Source organism: Lepidochelys kempii, chromosome 2, assembly GCF_965140285.1.
Source record: "Lepidochelys kempii isolate rLepKem1 chromosome 2, rLepKem1.hap1, whole genome shotgun sequence".
Taxonomy (NCBI): Eukaryota; Metazoa; Chordata; order Testudines; family Cheloniidae; genus Lepidochelys; species Lepidochelys kempii.
In genome coordinates, this window is record NC_136381.1 from 249,261,229 (window position 1) to 249,282,067 (window position 20,839).

At 44.1% G+C, this 20,839-nt stretch overlaps 1 protein-coding gene across 8 annotated transcripts in view; it reads right to left on the reverse strand.

Moving 5' to 3' along the window:
• DYNC2I1 (dynein 2 intermediate chain 1) overlaps positions 1-20,583 on the reverse strand; it is a 52,743-nt gene extending 32,160 nt beyond the window's left edge. For 2 of the 8 annotated variants that reach the window (XM_073334524.2, XM_073334525.2), the window contains exons 1-6: positions 20,250-20,578; positions 7,167-7,220; positions 5,526-5,973; positions 4,692-4,759; positions 3,620-3,952; positions 1,243-1,307 (exon numbers count right to left, since the gene is read on the reverse strand). In XM_073334524.2, the coding sequence (XP_073190625.1) occupies positions 1,243-1,307; positions 3,620-3,952; positions 4,692-4,759; positions 5,526-5,973; positions 7,167-7,220; positions 20,250-20,264 (983 nt within the window). In that variant the 5' untranslated portion in view covers positions 20,265-20,578. Of the gene's footprint in view, positions 1-1,242; positions 1,308-2,232; positions 2,381-3,619; positions 3,953-4,691; positions 4,760-5,525; positions 5,974-7,166; positions 7,221-20,249 lie in introns of those variants that run through there. The other 6 variants (XM_073334527.1, XM_073334523.1, XM_073334526.2 and 3 more) reach the window with 6 other exon arrangements.
• Between the last annotated feature and the right edge of the window lie 256 nt (positions 20,584-20,839).

Sequence of the window (20,839 nt, forward strand, 5' to 3'; positions counted from 1 at the left end):
ATAAGTGGGATGGATTCCCACATTCCTGGGGAAAAAAATCCCTTTAGTTACATAGGCTTGAGAATTTAAAGTCAGAAAGAAAAATTACTTGCCTATAATTCTACTTCTCTGAAAATAACATTCTAACAAGTTTCTTCATTCCTGGATCATAACTCTATAGTGTTGAACGCCCTCAATTCTTAAAGTAATTTTGTCTATGAGAATAGGGGTGGCAGAGTAGAGAGCAAGCCAGGCTGTTTGCTGGCCATCTTGTGCCACCCCGATAGATATAAATACTGCTCTGGCAATGTTACAGTCATTAACTTTGATGTACAGGTGGCAAAACTCCCAGGATGATAAACTGGCCAAGATCAAGAGAAACTGACTAGAATGTTTAGGCACCACATTTATACCTTGCAGGGATGTCAGGTGAAGGCTCATGCACTACCTCACTACCCTCAGAAGTCAGGAAATCCTACCAGTCTTTCACTAAAGAGGTAAGCTAAAACTCAGCAATGAGAATTCTGCCTGCCAGTATGTCTAGAGTTATATTCCAGAAGGCTGTATAGAGATTTGACATGGCTGATTCACTAAAGAATACAAGAACTATATTCTATCTTTAGTATGTAAGTGTAAACTCCATGATCACTGAAGGAAATAATTTATGCATATCACCCAGATCTTTTATCCCTCCTTGTCAAGAACCTTTTCCTTGGAAATCTGTATGTGTAGCCCTGAAATTGCTATCTAATTAATCATTTAAATGCCATGCCAGACTTGCAGCTAAGAAGGACATCTACAATTCAAAGAAAAAATAAAAGGTGCGCTTCACAGTTTACCGAGTATCCATATGACTATGTGATAAACTGTCAGATGACAGACAAACAGATGTCTGGCTCTGAAGGTTCCTGGACTGTCTCACAATTTAAGTACAAGGAACAAATTAACCTATATTTTGCATCTCACCGCTCTGAACCAAAAATCAAAAGAATTCAACAGGAAGGAAAGCCTGAATATGCTTTTTAACAAATCATCTTTTTTAGGGCAGAATATGTAGGTTTTGTAATAATTTTAATGTACAAACTGCCTCCCAAAAGATTGTGATGCACACTGTAAATTATCTGTAGTAAAAACATATTTATTATTGAGTGACAACAATGCGCTTAACAATATTTGGGTAGTGAACTGTACCTTTCCTTTGTGACTTTCATACAAACAACATATATCGTACAGTATATAATAACGTTAAATATATGAGTGTACCTTTCATGATGATGGCTGGTTTCTTCTTCTCTTAAGCTCTTTCCTTGTTTTTTGTGTTCAGTCTTCTGTAAAAAATTGAAAGACTAGCATAATTCATAGTGACAGGTTTCAGAGTAGCAGCCGTGTTAGTCTGTATCGGCAAAAAGAACATGAGTACTTGTGGCACCTTAGAGACTAACAAATTTATTAGAGCATAAGCTTTTGTGGGCTACAGCCCACTTCATCGGATGCATAGAATGGAACATATAGTAAGAAGATATATATATATATACACACATACAGAGAAGTTGGAAGTTGCCATACAAACTGTGAGAGGCTAATTAGTTAAGATGAGCTATTATCATCAGGAGAAAAAAAACTTTTGTACTGATAATCAAGATGGCCCATTTTGACAGTTGACAAGAAGGTGTGAGGATACTTAACTTAGGGAAATAGATTCAATATGTGTAATGACCCAGCCACTCCCAGTCTCTATTCAAACTCAAGTTAATGAGTTTGCATATTAATTCATAGTATTCACATTGTCAGAAATCTTCTGAGAAATAATGTATATGACCTTGTAATAAAGTATTAGCAGCAATATAAGAGGTTGCTGAGAAACAGTTATATTCCATTAACAAATCATGGGTCATCATGTGCTATCCATTTCTGTGCTCCATTACTTGTAGGAAGCTCTGCATGAGGCCTCTCAAAGAGAAAGTAATTATGTTAAGCTAAGAAAATAGATAGCTGAAACATCAATTAAAGAAATGCCAAACATGTACAGAGAACTTCTCTTGAAAATGCTGAACATTTGCAAGTGATCCTTAAGGGCAACATCCTGCACTATGCTGTGTTTGTGCACAAAGGGAGGAGAGGGGATTGTGAACAACTTTCATTTGTGCAACCAGCAGGACTGAATTACCTCATAATGCTCAAGAACCTGAGGGGAATCTGGCTGACTTACTCGGGCTATGGGTTAGCACCTATGTTGCTTTCATCAGTACATACTTGATGGAAGCTTACAGTCCTCTTGTTCAGAGCAGCAGCAAAGTACACACTGCATGTGCCTCTGGCTCTTCTTGAGGAATCCTGTCCTAACCACTTTAGGATCCCTGGAGCAGAGGCTCTGCCACTCTCTCTGCTTCCCATGCTGCACCTGCCAGGGTGGAATTTATCACTTAATTTCTGTACACAAAGGGCTTGTCTACACTTGCAAATTTACCGAAATAGCTCAAGAGTGTCCACATAAGAGTGTATATATTCTGGAATAGGTATTTCAGCAAATCTCCAAGTCTAGACAAACCCTGAAAAATTTGCTGATAGTCAGTCATCTGACTTATGTCACTAATAAAGACACGGAATTACACGGGGAGCTGGTAGCAATTCCTATATTAAGGTTGCTTACATTCTCCTTTACCAAGGAGTTTTCCAACTTATTTTGAGAAGCTTTCACACCTTCTGTTTGCAGCAGGCCTTTGATATTCGGCAGGAGGAATCCCCTTGTACTACAGAAGTGATTTTTTGACCCATGACATTCCAATCAGATTAAAAATTGCCATTTTCTTTCACTCATGCAGAAAAATGTTGGCAGCATGCCAAAAATCACAGAACACTCCAACATTAGGCTTGCATTTCTGTCAAAACAGCAGCAGCATCACATACTACACTGGAAACACCAGGGAGATGTTAGAGCAGTAGTAGTGAAGGGCTGAGGTTGGGGAACTGGGCTGTACTCTCCCCATAACCCTTGGAATCCAGCACTTGGCACCAGTAGCCCAGTTACCCCATTCCCAATTCCAGAGGCACCATTTGGGACAGAAGCTCCCCCAAATCCTGAGCAGACACAGAAAGAAAGAGGGCCTGGGCTCCCCCAACCACTGCCCATGGCACCACAAGACAATCACAGCTCTGGAGGCAACAAAAGTCTCATAACATGTTAATAATAGGTGGGATTTACAAAGAAGCCTAAGGGAGTTTATGTGCCCAAAAACCAGTGAAATTAAATGGGAGTTGGGTACCTAACTCCCTTGGGCTCTTTTGGAAATCCCAGCCAATTTGTTTTTCTGGGCATCTAACAATCTCCTCTTCAGCATTTTAACAAGAAATTCAGGGTCCCAATGAAGAAACTGCCAGACTGCATTTATGAAGAAGACAATCAGAATGCATTTGTGTGTATGTACATTTCAGGAAATATCAAAATTTATTGTCCCCTCAGGAAAAGCTTCATTCAATATTTGCCTTCCAAGTCCATATCTCTGGATGTTCACTTCACCAGAAATCAGTATTTGTTTATTATGTTTTAACAAAGCATTTTCAAGACAGACTGGGTGTTAGATGAAATAAGAAGGTATCCGAAAAATGTTAACTACAACTTTTAAGTTTTACAAAATCTAACCTTAAGGTCTCTTTTCTTTCTTTCATTTTCTTCCCTCTGTCTTTTTTCATTATTCTCGCTCAGTTGTCTTTCTCCGTCTTCAATGGAAGATCCTTCTTTAGGTCTCCTTAACACATATTTTTCTTCCCCATCCTTTACAAACAATTCATGGCTTCTTTCTTTTGAAGGTCTCTCTTTTCCTCCCCTAACTGAATGTTCATGTTCTCTTTTATCCCTATGACTCCTCCCTCTGTCTTTATTCAGTTCTTGATCTCTGTGTGACTTGTGTCTATGTCCACCTTCTTCATCTTTTTTTGTTAAAAACTCGCCAAGACTATTTTTGCTCTCACTTTTCTGGAACAAGGAAAAATAATACAAAAAAAGTTAGAGACTTCTCCAAAGATTTTTAATTAAAATGTTAGAAGTAACAGAATTCTATGATTCTAGAAATCAGGAATGGATACTCATATTAGGTCATCTAGTCCATCTCCTTGCCAGTATAGGATTTCTCCATACAATATATTGTCACGTGTTGTGTCTACTGAAGTTTCTAATGGGGCAGTGGGGCTTCCAATACTTCCTCTGGGGGACTATACACCTCATTGTAATGGTATACTCCCCTTTAGAGTATGAACTCTTCAAGCAGAGATGTAGCTCTTTGTTTTTTAACACATAATCTGTGGTAAAGCACCATCTACACTTACAATGCCAAATAAATAAATTAGTAATAAGTACATTAATAAATAATAGGTTAAACATTTTGCAATACATTTGTTTGATGATGCTGTACAAAAATAAATGATAGCTACATGTTTAAACAAGAACAACATATCTCCTTAAAGATTATTAATGGAAATGTTAAAAACAAACAACATTTAAATGTTTTCATGTTGAAAGTTAGATGACATTTCCCTTTTAATAAGATTAAATTACAATTAAAGAACTATGTTCAAATACTGTTTGGTTTTTTGTAACAATTTACATGCAAGCTTGCTATAAATACACTTCTTGGGATTACTCAGGCATTGGAGTTTTATCAAATTTATTCATTACATTTCACCTTATCTTATGCTATTATGAAACATTTCCTTACTTTTCCTTCCTTTACTTTTCTTTCTGTATGTCTTCTCTCTTTCACTTCATCCCTTATGTTTGCTTGCTCTAAAAAAATTATATATATAAAATTACTGAAGACATTTTTTTTTATTACACTAAAAACCCTCAGTGTAGTACATGACACATTACACCGATAGTATGTGGCACGTACTCCACATTTCAGTGACAGGGACCCTGAATCCAGCAATGTTAATGCAAATAGACAGAGTAGCCACCCTTCTCTCAATGGAATATATACACACATTGTATAAAATTCAAACCTACCACCTTCTTTGGGGGGGAGGAGTGGGAGAGATTTATTGGTAACAAATAATAAAACAGTATAAACTTGAGCCTAAATTTCCCCCCCAAGATTGGCTGTATCTGGGGTTTTGCCTAAAGAGAAGCCCTTGAGAGAGACTCCATTCCCTCTTGCATGATGGTAGGAACTACGATACCGCCTGCTATCGCTCATCTATAATTACATTACAATTTCATGCAGAGTTCAGGCATCTGATAGCAGAATTACCCAAAGGAGAAGCTCTGTATTCATACAGGGACTTATAAGTCACCCACTATGTTAGAATTAATTAATCACCAAAAACTACTATACTCAGTAACTCACTGGGAAGGAAAAGAGGCAGCTGAGAACCTGGGAGCTTGAAAATGAAACTGGGTTATTGAGTACGATTTTCAAATGCACACATGGCAGCTAGGCACCCAGTGCCCACTGACATTACGCTCCCTGCAAGGACAGGAGTTTGGTTTCAGTCCATTTCTACCTATAAAGTGAAATACTTCAAAATATGCACAGCAAAGCAAACCAGCCTACCCAATTGATCCTTGCTTTCTCTTCTTCTGCGTTGTTCTTTATCACTTCCTCCATATGCTTTCAGGTTATTCTGTATAAGCATTTGCTTCAGCTCATCCCTCCTATATTTTCTGTCTCTTTCTTTATCACTCTCCTTCTCTTTATCTTTTCTTTTAATGTGTTTTTCCTTCTCTGCATCTTTTCCTTGGTCCTTGTCCTTAAATTTCTCTCTCTCTTGTTCTCTGTGATGATCTTTTCCCCTTTCTCTTTCTTTTAGCTTATCCCTGTCTCTTTCACTAGATTTAAATCTCTCTCGTTCACCTGTCCTTTCTTTTGCCTTTCCTCTGTCCTTGTCTTGATCCTTGTGTATGTATCCTTTGTAATCAACCATGTCATGAGTCTCTATAGCTCTTTGCAGTTTCTTTTCCTTCTGTTTCTTATCTTCAGATTGACTATCTGACTGTGATACCTAAAAAGAGTAAAAATAAACTGATGCACAATTAAAATTCACTAATTTATTTTCATATAGTATTTTATCCCAAAAATCCATAAGTGATTTATGGAACCCAGTTTCCAGAAATTTGTGAAAATGCCCACGTGTATACATGCCTGGATTGTGCATACAGTTACTACAATTAAGCTTGCAATTGTCATAATAAATTGATATACAAAGGGCAACTCAGATGCATGACTCATCATTTCCATATACTTTAACAGAACTGCTTGCACAACTTGGTGTTCATGTGTACAAATTACACATGTAAATATGCATACTTTTTTGTGCTAGTCTGAAAATTTAGCCCTATATCTTTACGTTGTGATCATGCCTTCTTCGTTTAGAAAATGTATCACACACCACCACTAATAAATAATAATATTATTAAATAATAAATTATAACAACATATATGTGGGCATCATGCAGCCACCTCTATGGCAGAAGATTGGCAGTTAGTTGACAACAGGCATAGAACATACCGTATAACGAGAGCTGGGAAAGAAACAATTTGGCCAAGAACTTAGGGAAAACCTAAAGTCCTATTTTTAAAAAGTCACGAGGGATGAAATCCTGGTCCCACTGATGCCCATAGCAAAACTCCCATTGATTTCAGTGGGGTCAGGATTTCAGCCTAGACCTTTCATATTTACGCAGAGCAGACAAGAACTTCTTTTTAAGTTGCATTCATACAGTAAACTGAATAAAACTTAATATATCTACCTAATAGGGATAAAGGGCTCAGTCACTCCTGCTAACATCAAAACCTTTCAAGTCTAGTACACAGACCACTAAGCCATCCCCACTGCAGGGCTATCATTCACTTCCATTGGTGTAACAGAACTAATCAGTTTTAACACTCTGCACATTCATGAAAAATGAAGATTCAGGCTCTGAACAAAAAAGCAGTTATTATCAATGATCTGGCCCATGTATTGTACATGTGACCTGCAGCGTAGTTTCTGTATAACTAAATAAAATATGCATTAACTGTTTCCTGAGTATCAGAAGATTGTTGAAATTCTCCTACAAATCCAATTAAATCTGAGCTGGGAGGACTGGAGTGTCTTTGCATCCTAAAATATAACATTAGTCACATTAATTTTACTAAAGAAAGCAGTCCAGAAAATGGCTAAATTGATTCTATAAATTTACAGAAGATGTTTACCCTAAGATGTTTCTTAAGTTCATCTGATTTCCAAGTATCTTCTTTGGTTCTTCTCTAGAAAAGGAATGACAAAGACATGCTAAAGATGGAATAATTGAGTTCAGGTGCAGAATAGCCACTTTGCATATTATCAATGGACATTTTTAAACTGAGGAATTAAGCCATTTATAAATATGTATGTACCATTAAATTTTAATTACATCACCATTAACTTGCTTAAGTGTGCCTAGGTATTTCAAAGTAGCTCAAGTCCACTATTTCCACCACCAGAAGGGAAAGTTGATTTTCCACACAACAGTGGGTCCTTTTTGTTTTATTTCTGAGCACTGGAGTACAACAAAATTAAAGATAAGTTACTGCATACTCCAATTAAACTGACTAAGAAATCTTCTTGTTAAGTGATTATGTTCCATAAGGTGCTGACAATATTATCCTATCCCTACTACTGCATAAGGTATAATGGGAATTGACGTTATATATGTCAATTGACTGTTATATGAAATACTGGCATTTGGCACTGAAGTGAAAAAGGAGTATAAAGACAATCACAGTATAAATTCAGGCTTCCACTGGTCTCCTTTCTTAGTAGGATAGCAACATTCCTTTTGTCATAGCTCTCAAAGTTATTTTCCTTAACTGGAAAGCTGCATACAAACTAAATCTCAGTCTGTGGCATCACTTACTACATAGCACTGCAGAATATAAGAAAGTTTATCTTATTTATGCTCAAATAAATTGGTTAGTTTCTAAGGTGCCACAAGTACTCCTTTTCTTTCTGAAAGTTATAGTTATTTTCTTTGAATTTTTTCTGCCTTTTTTAACTTTAGAAATGTTAGGAATTTAGAATGTTAGAATGTTAGGGTGGGAGGAGGTATTGTTTCATGATTTCTATGTGTATATAAAGTCTGCTGCAGTTTCCACGGTAAACATCTGATGAAGTGAGCTGTAGCTCACGAAAGCTCATGCTCAAATAAATTGGTTAGTCTCTAAGGTGCCACAAGTACTCCTTTTCTTTTTGCGAATACAGACTAACACGGCTGTTCCTCTGAAACCTATCTTATTAAGCATTTTCTCAACTTAAAATGGGTGCCATTTTCATTTAAATGGATATGTCAGGACAAGTCTGGTTTCAAATTTAGGTTTTGTAAAAGTTATAAACACTAAGTCCAACAGAAATGTTTCCATTTATATATTTTCATAGTCACCTGCACAGAAAAAAATATTATGTACAAACAAGCCTTGAAAGAGTTATTATTTTTAAAAGTGTTTTTCTGCTTCTTTTTTTCTTCCTTTTTTTTTACAGTAGAAATTCAGGTCTTGCCTAGCCAATATTTTTCCTAGAGTACTTTATGAACTGGTGACCTGCAGGATGATATCACATGTACCAAGGAAGTTAAACCTGGTTAACTGAGAGGGGAAGTGATTTTTAAGACTTAGGTTTTTGTTTTCTTTAGTTCTATCAACTAATTTTAACAAAAAGATGATTTTGTTATAATTCAACACACCGAGCCCTTAAACAATATGCCTAGAAAGATCCCAATCTACTTTGGATCCTCCAAGGAGGCTGCTAGGAAAAACAGGGACAACATGAATTGAAATTCCTAACATTTCTAAAGTTAAAAAAGGCAGAAAAAATTCAAAGAAAATAACTATAACTTTCAGAAAGAAAAGGAGTACTTGTGGCACCTTAGAAACTAACCAATTTATTTGAGCATAAGCTTTCATGAGCTACAGCTCACTTCATCGGATGCATACTGTGGAAACTGCAGAAGACATTATATACACAGAGACCATGAAACAATACCTCCTCCCACCCCACTCTCCAGCTGGTAATAGCTTATCTAAAGTGATCACTCTCCTTACAATGTGTACGATAATCAAGTTGGGCCATTTCCAGCACAAATCCAGGTTTTCTCACCCTCCGCCCCCACAAACTCACTCTCCTGCTGGTGAGAAAACCTGGATTTGTGCTGGAAATGGCCCAACTTGATTATCGTACACATTGTAAGGAGAGTGATCACTTTAGATAAGCTATTACCAGCAGGAGAGTGGGGTGGGAGGAGGTACTGTTTCATGGTCTCTGTGTATATAATGTCTTCTGCAGTTTCCACAGTATGCATCCGATGAAGTGAGCTGTAGCTCACAAAAGCTTATGCTCAAATAAATTGGTTAGTCTCTAAGGTGCCACAAGTACTCCTTTTCTTTTTGCGAATACAGACAAACACGGCTGTTATTCTGAAACCTATAACTTTCAGGCAAGAGAGAGATCGATCAAATGTCTACACTGGAGCGGGACAGTATAATTTCCAGCTCAAGTAAACATACCCATGTTAGCTGTGATCAAATATGTTAAAAACAGAAGTGAAGCCATGGCGGTGTAAGCAGCAGGACAGTCTAGCTGCCCGAGTACCTACCCAGGGTATCAGATGGGACTGCACTTTGCTGGCTAAGAACATAAGAACATAAGAATGGCCACACTGGGTCAGACCAAAGGTCCATCAAGCCCAGTATCCTGTCCTCTGACAGTGGTCAATGGCAGGTGCCCCAAAGGGAATGAACAGACAAATGATCCATGCCCTGTCACCCAATCCCAGGTTCTGGCAAACAGAGGCTAGGGACACCATTCCTGCCCATCCTGGCTAATAGCCATTGATGGACCTATCTTCCATGAATCTATCTAGCTCCCTTTTGAACCCCATTATAGTATTGGCCTTCACAACACCCTCTGGCAAGGAGGTCTGTCTTGCTGCTCATGCACCACAGCTATACTATTATTAGTACACTAGCTCAATTAGAGCTAGTACAGGTATGTCTATTTGAACTGGAAATTACACTTTCAGCATAGATATACCTGTGACCCTAGGAGTCCCTTAATGCCACCTGGCAGAGGGCTCACTATACTGTAACTCATATCAGGCCTGACACACTGACAGTTTTGAGTTTCCTGAGCAGAACGTAACAATGCCCAAAAAGAAACAAGACAATTTTTTTTCCCCATTTGCAGATTGCAGGGTCTGGGTGTGGGAGACTCAGCAGGGGGGTCTGGGTGCTGGGGGGGGACTGGGGTTTAGTGGGATGGGGGTCTGGGTGCAGCTGGTTGGGGCTCATTGGGGTTTTGGCCTGGGTGAAGGTGGGGCTCATCGGGGGGGATCTGGGTGGGGCAAGCTCAGCGGGGGGGTCTGGGTGTGCGGGGCCTCTGAATGCAAGGGGTGAGGCTTAGCAGGGTGGGGATCGGGTGTGGGGGGCTTGGTGTGGTTTCTGGGTTTAGGGGGGTGAGGGTCAGCGGGGGGTGACTGGGTATGGGGAGGTCCAGACGCACAGAGGTTGGGTGGATGGGGGAGCAGCTACTTGTACAGTGACCCCACCCCCAACGGCTGAGGAGCAATGGGGGCAGGAAGCGGTGGGGGGCGTGCGGAACCTCCTGCAGACAGGGGAGGTTTCTGGGGGTGGGCCTGACCCGCCCTGGCTGCTCCTTGCACGGGACGAGCAAGTCTCGTCCTCCCCTGCCCTCAGCCCAGCCAGGACTAGCAGGTGAGCCTGGCGCAGGGTAGAAGCCACTGGCTGGGGCATCCCCAGCCCCCCCCCCAGTGATTTACCTCTCTGCAGGAGTGCAAGTATGGCGGTACCCATAGAGATTTCTAGCTGGTACAGGGTACCGGAAAGACGTGGGGCCGCCGGACAGCCCCACTCCAGCAGCTCCGCTCCCTCTCCCCACCCACACGGAGCTGCGTAGCCCTGCTGGAGGACACGGCTGAGAGGGTGGGGCTGCACTCTGGTCCTTTTCCTCTGCCACAGTGGGGAAAGGAGCAGAACCTGGCTAGGGCATTCATTCTTGCACAGCGGAGCCAAGAGGCCAGTGAAGAAGCTTGGCAACATGTGACCTCCAGAAGAAGAAGGGGGAATGTCTGGGTTCCAGCAACGCGGACACAAGTAACTAACCGCTTTCATGTTCTCTCCGCAGGTACCTTTGCGGAGAGTGGACCAGATGATATGTCTGGGGGGAGAAAGCAGAAGGAGACTCCGCTGGTTGGAAGGCATGAGATGCACTGTCCTGAGATGGGGGGTTCCACGACCACCACTCCCAAGAGAAGGAGGCGGGTGGTGGTGGTCGGGGACTCTCTCCTGCGGGACTGAGTCATCTATCTGCCGCCCTGACCGGGAAAACTGAGAAGTCTGCTGCTTGCCAGGGGCTAAGATTCGCGAGGTGACGGAGAGACTGCCGAGACTCATCAAGCCCTCAGATCACTACCCCTTCCTGCTTCTCCACGTGGGCGCCAATGATACTGCCAAGAATGACCTTGAGCAGATCACTGCGGACTATGTGGCTCTGGGAAGAAGGATAAAGGAGTTTGAGGCGCAAGTGGTGTTCTCGTCCATCCTCCCCGTGGAAGAAAAAGGCCTGGGTAGGGACCGTCGACTCGTGAAAGTCAACGAATGGCTACGCAGGTGGTGTCGGAGAGAAGGCTTTGGATTCTTTGACCATGGGATGGTGTTCCATGAAGGAGGAGTGCTGGGCAGAGACGGGCTCCATCTTGCGAAGAGAGGGAAGAGCATCTTTGCGAGCAGGCTGGCTAACCTAGTGAGGAGGGCTTTAAACTAGGTTCACCGGGGGAAGGAGACCAAAGCCCTGAGGTAAGTGGGAAAGCGGGATACCGGGAGGAAGCACAGGCAGGAACGTCTGTGAGGGGAGGGCTCCTGCCTCATACTGAGAATGAGGGGCGATCAGCAGGTTATCTCAAGTGTTTATATACGAATGCACAAAGCCTTGGAAACGAGTAGGGAGAACTGGAGGTCCTGGTGATGTCAAGGAATTATGACGTGATTGGAATAACAGAGACTTGGTGGGATAACTCACATGACTGGAGTACTGTCATGGATGGTTATAAACTGTTCAGGAAGGACAGGCAGGGCAGAAAAGGTGGGGGAGTAGCACTGTATGTAAGGGAGCAGTATGACTGCTCAGAGCTCCGGTACGAAACTGCAGAAAAACCTGAGTGTCTCTGGATTAAGTTTAGAAGTTTGAGCAACAAGAGTGATGTAGTGGTGGGAGTCTGCTATAGACCACCGGACCAGGGGGATGAGGTGGATGAGGCTTTCTTCCGGCAACTCGCAGAAGCTACTAGATTGCATGCCCTGGTTCTCATGGGTGACTTTAATTTTCCTGATATCTGCTGGGAGAGCAATACAGCGGTGCATAGACAATCCAGGAAGTTTTTGGAAAGCGTAGGGGACAATTTCCTGGTGCAAGTGCTAGACGAGCCAACTGGGGGGGGAGCTTTTCTTGACCTGCTGCTCACAAACAGGGAAGAATTAGTGGGGGAAGCAAAAGTGGACGGGAATCTGGGAGGCAGTGACCATGAGTTGGTTGAGTTCAGGATCCTGACACAGGGAAGAAAGGTAAACAGCAGGATATGGACCCTGGACTTCAGGAAAGCAGACTTCGACTCCCTCAGGGAACGGATGGCTAGAATCCCCTGGGGGACTAACATGAAGGGGAAAGGAGTCCAGGAGAGCTGGCTGTATTTCAAGGAATCCCTGTTGAGGTTACAGGGACAAACCATCCCGATGAGTCGAAAGAATAGTAAATATGGCAGGCGACCAGCTTGGCTTAATGGTGAAATCCTAGGGGATCTTAAACATAAAAAAGAAGTTCACAAGAAGTGGCAGGTTGGACATATGACCAGGGAAGAGAATAAAAATATTGCTCGGGCATGTAGGAATGAAATCAGGAGGGCCAAATCGCACCTGGAGCTGCAGCTAGCAAGAGATGTCAAGAGTAACAAGAAGAGTTTCTTCAGCTATGTTGGCAACAAGAAGAAAGCCAAGGAAAGTGTGGGCCCCTTACTGAATGAGGGAGGCAACCTAGTGACAGAAGATGTGGAAAAAGCTAATGTGCTCAATGCTTTTTTTGCCTCTGTCTTCACGAACAAGGACAGCTCCCAGACTGCTGCGCTGGGCATCACAACATGGGGAGTAGATGGCCAGCCCTCTGTGGAGAAAGAGGTGGTTAGGGACTATTAGGAAAGCTGGACATGCACAAGTCCATGGGGCCGGACGAGTTGCATCTGAGAGTGCTAAAGGAATTGGCGGCTGTGATTGCAGAGCCATTGGCCATTATCTTTGAAAACTCGTGGCGAACGGGGGAAGTCCCGGATGACTGGAAAAAGGCTAATGTAGTGCCAATCTTTAAAAAAGGAAAGAAGGAGGATCCTGGGAACTACAGGCCAGTCAGCCTCACCTCAGTCCCCGGAAAAATCATGGAGCAGGTCCTCAAGGAATCAATCCTGAAGCACTTACATGAGAGGAAACTGATCAGGAACAGTCAGCATGGATTCACCAAGGGAAGGTCATGCCTGACTAATCTAATCGCCTTCTATGAAGAGGTTACTGGTTCTGTGGATGAAGGGAAAGCAGTGGATGTATTGTTTCTTGACTTTAGCAAAGCTTTTGACATCCTCTCCGACGGTATTCTTGTCAGCAAGTTAAGGAAGTATGGGCTGGATGAATGCACTATAAGGTGGGTAGAAAGTTGACTAGATTGTCGGGCTCAACGGGTAGTGATCAATGGCTCCATGTCTAGTTGGCAGCCGGTGTCAAGTGGAGTGCCCCAGGGGTCGGTCCTGGGGCCGGTTTTGTTCAATATCTTCATAAATGATCTGGAGGATGGTGTGGATTGCACTCTCAGCAAATTTGCGGATGATACTAAACTGGGAGGAGTGGTAGATACACTGGAGGGCAGGGATAGGATACAGAGGGACCTAGACAAATTGGAGGATTGGGCCAAAAGAAATTTGATGAGGTTCAATAAGGATAAGAGCAGGGTCCTGCACTTAGGATGGAAGAATCCAATGCACCGCTACAGACTAGGGACCGAATGGCTAGGCAGCAGTTCTGCGGAAAAGGACCTAGGGGTGACAGTGGATGAGAAGCTGGATATGAGTCAGATATGTTGCCAAGAAGGCCAATGGCATTTTGGGATGTATAATTAGGGGCATAGCGAGCAGATCGAGGGACGTGATCATTCCCCTCTATTCGACGTTGGTGAGACCTCATCTGGAGTACTGTGTCCAGTTTTGGGCCCCACACTACAAGAAGGATATGGATAAATTGGAGAGAGTCCAGCGAAGGGCAACAAAAATGATTAGGGGTCTGGAACACATGACTTATGAGGAGAGGCTGAGGGAACTGGGATTGTTTAGTCTGCAGAAGAGAAGAATGAGGGAGGATTTGATAGCTGCTTTCAACTACCTGAGAGGTGGTTCCAGAGAGGATGGTTCTAGACTATTCTCAGTGGTAGAAGAGGACAGGACAAAAAGTAATAGTCTCAAGTTGCAGTGGGGGAGGTTTAGGTTGGATATTGGGAAAAACTTTTTCACTAGGTGTAGCCAGACAGCCAGCCCTCCCTCTCAGACCAGCATTGCTGGGAACACAAGGGAGCCAAAACAACAGGGCACTTAACATCAATTCCAGCACAGCCTTTGAAGCTGTGAGAAGCACAGGTGTGCTGCTACAATGTGCCTCTGGGAACATATACAACGATTAGGCTCACAGCAGACAGAGAAGCTGTGACAGACATGGCTCTTAGCCCCTACTAAATAGCGTGATGCACACACCCCAACATCCTAGGTGGGAAAATATTTACCCTAATAAAAGGAATGTCCAGTAGTCGAAACTTATTGTTTCTCTCCCTTGCAAGTGTAAACTACTCTTGCGAGAGCTGGCGTCACCCAGACAGACCAGCCCCAATTTGGCATAAGAAAGGAGAAAGAGAATAAAGGAATACAGAGGTATAAGTATGGGACCTACAGCATCATGATTTTTGAGTGCTTTTCACTATCTATCTGCTGGTCAGATAAGTGACAGCCTCCCAAGGCTTCTGCAGCTAAGAGGGTCCCTAAGCCTTGTCCCTTATTCGTCTTTCCGCGGAATTGAGTGACCGATCCTGGCTTGGCACCGCTGGAATCGAGAGATGCAAGGAGGGTAAGAAGCACCCACATCTGATCTCCTATCTTTAGTGTACACATATTTTGAAATAGAGCTCTATACTTTGTTTTCTTTCTTTGGGATTGTGGCTTCAGTTTTGTAACTTGTTTGTGTGTGTAACATCTCTACATTTAAATAAGTAGGCACTAGCAATTTTGTAACCACATGATTAGAATCTAGTTTAATAAATTTTGGTAACCATTTGTGCATAAGCCTGACTTGTTTCTCTGGTTTACTGTAAAGCAGCCAACACAATTAAAGAACCTCAGCCATTTTGGCTATAAAGCCTGGCCATTAGGTGAGAGTACTAAGAGCCTAGCGTTGAGTTGTGCCGCCTCCACGGGGCAAACTCTTGGGGCGCCTGTCAGTCAATCCTGACTGCCCACTGCGAAGGAGCTCTGAGCTCTAGCAGTTAAAGTCACGGGTGCGGAGAGGCTCTTAGTGCTGCCATTGGGGCACCTGTCAGTCAGTGTTGACTGCCCACTGCGAAGGAGCTCTGAGCTCTAGCAGTTAAAGTCACGGGTGTTTAGGACCTTGGGGCATCCGTCAGCCTAGCCCGGGCTGCCCGCCGCGAAGGGACAGTGCGTCCTAGCAGTCAAAGTCACGGATGGTATAAACGGGCATAGCTGGCACCTCACCAAACATCCTTGGCCATCAGCTAACACTAGGAGGGTGGTGAAACACTGGAATGCGTTACCTAAGGAGATGGTAGAATCTCCTTCCTTAGAAGTTTTTAAGGTCAGGCTTGACAAAGCCCTGGCTGGGATGATTTAATTGGGGATTGGTCCTGCTTTGAGCAGGGGGTTGGACTAGATGACCTCCTGAGGTCCCTTCCAACCCTGATATTCTATGATTCTGTGATTCTTAACAGCACAATACCTATGCTAACAAACTTAAACAAAGGCTTTGTTTTATGTTGGTCAGGATCAAATCAAAGGCACAGGAGTTGGTGGTTAGTGTCCTCCACCCACAAACGATGCTATGAAGAAGCTGATTGAAATCAGTATGGGCACAGAACTAAGGGACCTAAGCGACCTGGTTGACTGGATAAATGAAAGATGCACTTTTGGGCAGCAGCTCTTGCGGTTTTGCAGGCTGAGCAGCCTCTGTCCCTCCATATCTGGCTACATGCCATTGGGTTTTATTGTTTTCTATTCTGCATCTGTCACCTCTGCTGCTATTGTTTCCAGAAATGACCTTCATGTTCTGGAAAAATGTCTGATGACGAACCTGGCATTACAAGACAACTCTAATACCAAACAATAAAACAGGAAAAAGATGTAGGTCTTTGTCTAGAATAATATACAAGGGAGTTCAATCTAATTATGCAACAAGAAAACTCAGCTAATCAGTAGTGAATATAGGACTGAAACACTGGCGGAATTATTATTGTATATAAGCCACTGTCTAGGAACAGGTTTCAGAGTAACAGCCGTGTTAGTCTGTATTCGCAAAAAGAAAAGGAGTACTTCTGGCACCTTAGAGACTAACCAATTTATTTGAGCATGAGCTTTCGTGAGCTACAGCTCACTTCATCGGATGCATACTGTGGAAACTGCAGAAGACATTATATACACACAGAGACCATGAAACAATACCTCCTCCCACCCCACTCTCCTACTGGTAATAGCTTATCTAAAGTGATCATCAAGTTGGGCCATTTCCAGCACAAATCCAGGTTTTCTCACCCTCCACCCCCCCACACACAAACTCACTCTCCTGCTGGTAAATAGATTGTGGGGGGGTTTTTTGGAGGGGGTGGGAGGGTGAGAAAACCTGGATTTGTGCTGGAAATGGCCCAACTTGATGATCACTTTAGATAAGCTATTACCAGCAGGAGAGTGGGGTGGGAGGAGGTATTGTTTCATGGTCTCTGTGTATATAATGTCTTCTGCAGTTTCCACAGTATGCATCCGATGAAGTGAGCTGTAGCTCACGAAAGCCCATGCTCAAATAAATTGGTTAGTCTCTAAGGTGCCACAAGTACTCCTTTTCTTTTTGTCTAGGAACAGTGCACTATATCTGGCTGAAAGAGAGAACTCAAAGATCAAGGAAGATTCTTTCCTCTTTACATTTCCTCTCCTTCTCCCCATTCATATCTTCCTTCCCTCTCTGCTCCTTCCCTTTTCTGTATCCTTGTGTGTGGTAGATTTTATGGTTTTATATTTTGTGTGTACTGTATCTTTCAATTTCTAGGAATTTTTCACATCTGCAAAGCTTGTTGCCTGTTTTGTTCCCAGAGTTGCTCAGTGCTCATAATCCAAGAGACATACACAGACTTTGTTCTCTCATGAAGATTTTCTTTTTGTTGTTTTCCTTTGTCAAAAATAAAACCCATTTGAGGTTGAAAACAATGTATGCTTTATTCTTTGTATATGGAAGCATTATATCCCCTTTTATAGTGGAAATAGAATGAGATTTGAAAAAGATCCAACAGATGAAAAATCAGTTGCATTTTACAGCTGGCCTCAGTGTGTTTAAGCATTAAACTGAATGTGTGCCAGTATACCCTCACTGACTAGGCTCAAAGGTGCAGTCACACCTGAACAGCTAAAAATTAACCTTGCCCTTTTAGGCTGAACAGAGTCATGTCACTCTATCTCTGCTGTTACATAACAGGTTACAAAACCCCAGTGGGGCACGGTGCTGGCACATAGGGTCTCAGGTACGTGCTGTGATTTTTCAGAATCTCTTTTGGGAATAGTCATGTATGTGAAATAGCTGGTTCATATGATTATGCTATTTCTATCTGAAGTTACAAATATTAGCTATGTTTACATGTTTGTTCCTGTGGTAACACCCACAAGGTATTTAGCCAGCACATGAAGGGACAAGTCAAGTTGAATGGCCCATTAAGGAACCCTTATCTCACAATGGACCCTGGAAAACACCTGTCTACACTTAATGGACTTTTCCTATGAATATTCTAACTAGAATATGGGTGGGGGTGTTCACAGTGAGAACAGATTTCCCTTCACTTGGCAGAAGGCAGGGGCCCCGGGCTGGGTGGGGAGGAGTCACATGGAGGGTCACGTGCAGTGGTCACATGCCCCCACTTGTGTCCCTCCCATGCATGCAGTACCTGCAAGAAATAATTTCTACTTGCACCAATGCTTCTCCACCAACTGTGCTGGACGCCTGAAACGACATGCCCATGCTGCTGGGGAGGGAGTGCATGACTGCTCTTGCAGCTTCCCTTTGCTTCCCCATCAGAAAATCATTCTTCTGCAAGGAAGCAAAGAAATCCTTAGGGGATATGACTTCTACATGTGCACAGTGGTACAGACTTTCCCCAGGAGTAACAGGATTGTCAAGCCTAGCCATTACATATGCTATTTAAAGCAACCTGTCTATAGTTAAACTAACTGAAAGACCTAGATTCACAAAGTATGATAGTACAGATTAAGGCAAAATGACTTGACACTTTTGGCACCATATAATATGTAGCAGTGGGAGCTTGTTATAGCAGATGCCAATAAGCATTTCCACTCTGGTTCTTTATTGAATAACACAATTCCAAATTTTACAATAGCATAGACCTAATGAAAAGTCTCCTACGGAAATATAAACAGTAAACAGTAGTTGTGAAATAGAAAATATTAACTATAATATACTACATCTACAAAGACAGAAAAAGGTTACAACATTTTAATGAATCACAATATTTTTCCCCAATAAATTTTATACTGTATGTGGTCTCAGTCTTCTACTAAAGGGGCACCAACTTAAGAATCATGTTTTTCCCCATAATTAAGTTGGGATAGGTGACCACTGGTGTGCAGCAACTGCTCACATGATGTGTGAAATAGTACTAACGGGCTACTTCACCATGAATGGCCCACCTTGATTATCATACACATTGTGAAGAGAGTGGTCACTTTGGATGGGCTATTACCAGCAGGAGAGTGAGTTTGTGTGTGTATGCGGGTGGGGGGTTGAGAAAACCTGGATCTGTGCTGGAAATGGCCCACCTTGATTATCATGCACATTGTAGGGAGAGTGGTCAGTTTGGATAAGCTATTACCAGCAGGAGAGAGTTTGTGTGTGTGGTTTTTGGAGGGGGGTGAGTGAGAGAACCTGGATTTGTGCAGGAAATGGCCCAACTTGATTATCACACACATTGTGAAGAGAGTGGTCACTTTGGATGGGCTATTACCAGCAGGAGAGTGAGTTTGTGTGTGTGTGGGGGGGGGGGGGGGCAGAGGGTGAGAAAACCTGGATTTGTGCTGGAAATGGCCCAACTTGATGATCACTTTAGATAAGCTATTACCAGCAGGACAGTGGGGTGGGAGGAGGTATTGTTTCATGGTCTCTGTGTGTATATAATGTCTTCTGCAATTTCCACAGTATGCATCCGATGAAGTGAGCTGTAGCTCATGAAAGCTTATGCTCAAATAAATTGGTTAGTCTCTAAGGTGCCACAAGTACTCCTTTTCTTTTTGCGAAGACAGACTAACAGGGCTGTTACTCTGAAACTTGAAATATGTGTTAACTACTTATGCTAACCAATATGGTCCACCGTGTATTTAGCTGTGCCACTCTGAGGGCTTATCTACACTTAAAATGCTGCAGCGGCACAGCAGCAAGGCTGTGGCACTTCAGTGTAGGGGGCACAGCAGCATGGAGTACGGGGGGGGGACAGGTCACAGCAGTGGGGGATGGGCCGTGGGGAGACAGGTCACAGCGGGGGGGGATGGGTTGTGGGGGGGGCAGGGTCACAACGGGGGGGCACTAAGAGGGGATGGGCCGTGGGAGGATGGGTCACAGCAGTGAGGGTACTCGGGGGACATGAGTCACAGCAGTACGGCGCATTCAGAGGGGACGGGTGCGGGGGGGGGGAACGCATCCGTGGGGGGTACTGCGGGGGGTGGGCCGTAGGGGTGATGAGGCACAGCAGTGGGGAGTACTCGGGGGATAAAGCAAAGCATGACAGTAAGCGGGGGGACGGGCCAACGGTCACGGCAGCAGAGGAACCCTCCGTAGGCCACGTAGGTAGGCGGCGGCGCGCCTCCGGCGCACACGCTAACGCCCAGTCGGCGCTATGGATACGCCGCGGGGTGCAGCCAGCCTCCCCCCACCTCCGACCCGCCCCCGCCTCACCTTCTCGGGCTCCATGGCGGAGCGGCAACGGGCTGCACCGAGGGCTCTCCAGGTCCCTGCCGCTGTTTCCCGACCCCGGGCGGAAGGCGGGGCCGAAGAAACCAAGGCAACTGCGTGGGGTTCTGCCTAGCAACAGGCAGGCGGCCGATCGGCCGATCCCAGCCCCAGCCAGAGGGAGGTGGCGGCGGGCGAGGTGTGGCAGACGGGAGACCACGGGCGCCTGTGGGGCGTGGGGACCCAAGCTTCTCCCCGGCGGCCGAGGGGCAGCGGGCCGGGGAGACCGTGGCGGGTTCCGTGCCCCCGCGCGTGTCCAGCATTGTGCCCGTTACTGCCCGCGGGCGCTTTCACGGCGACTCGAACGGGGGGTTGGTCCCTGTCTCGGGAGAGCCGCTGAATGCTGAGGGCGCTGGGATTGTCCCTTACTCAAAATGGCCGCCGTCCCCTGTAACTGTGGAGGGGCTGAAGCTGGCGTGGGGGCCGCCATTTTCCTATAGTCTAGCGGCAGCGAGCGGTGAGGCTGCCCTTACTAAAATGGGCTGCCAGCTCGCGCTGGCTTCAGTGAGACTGAAGCGGTGACCTGGGTAGTCAGG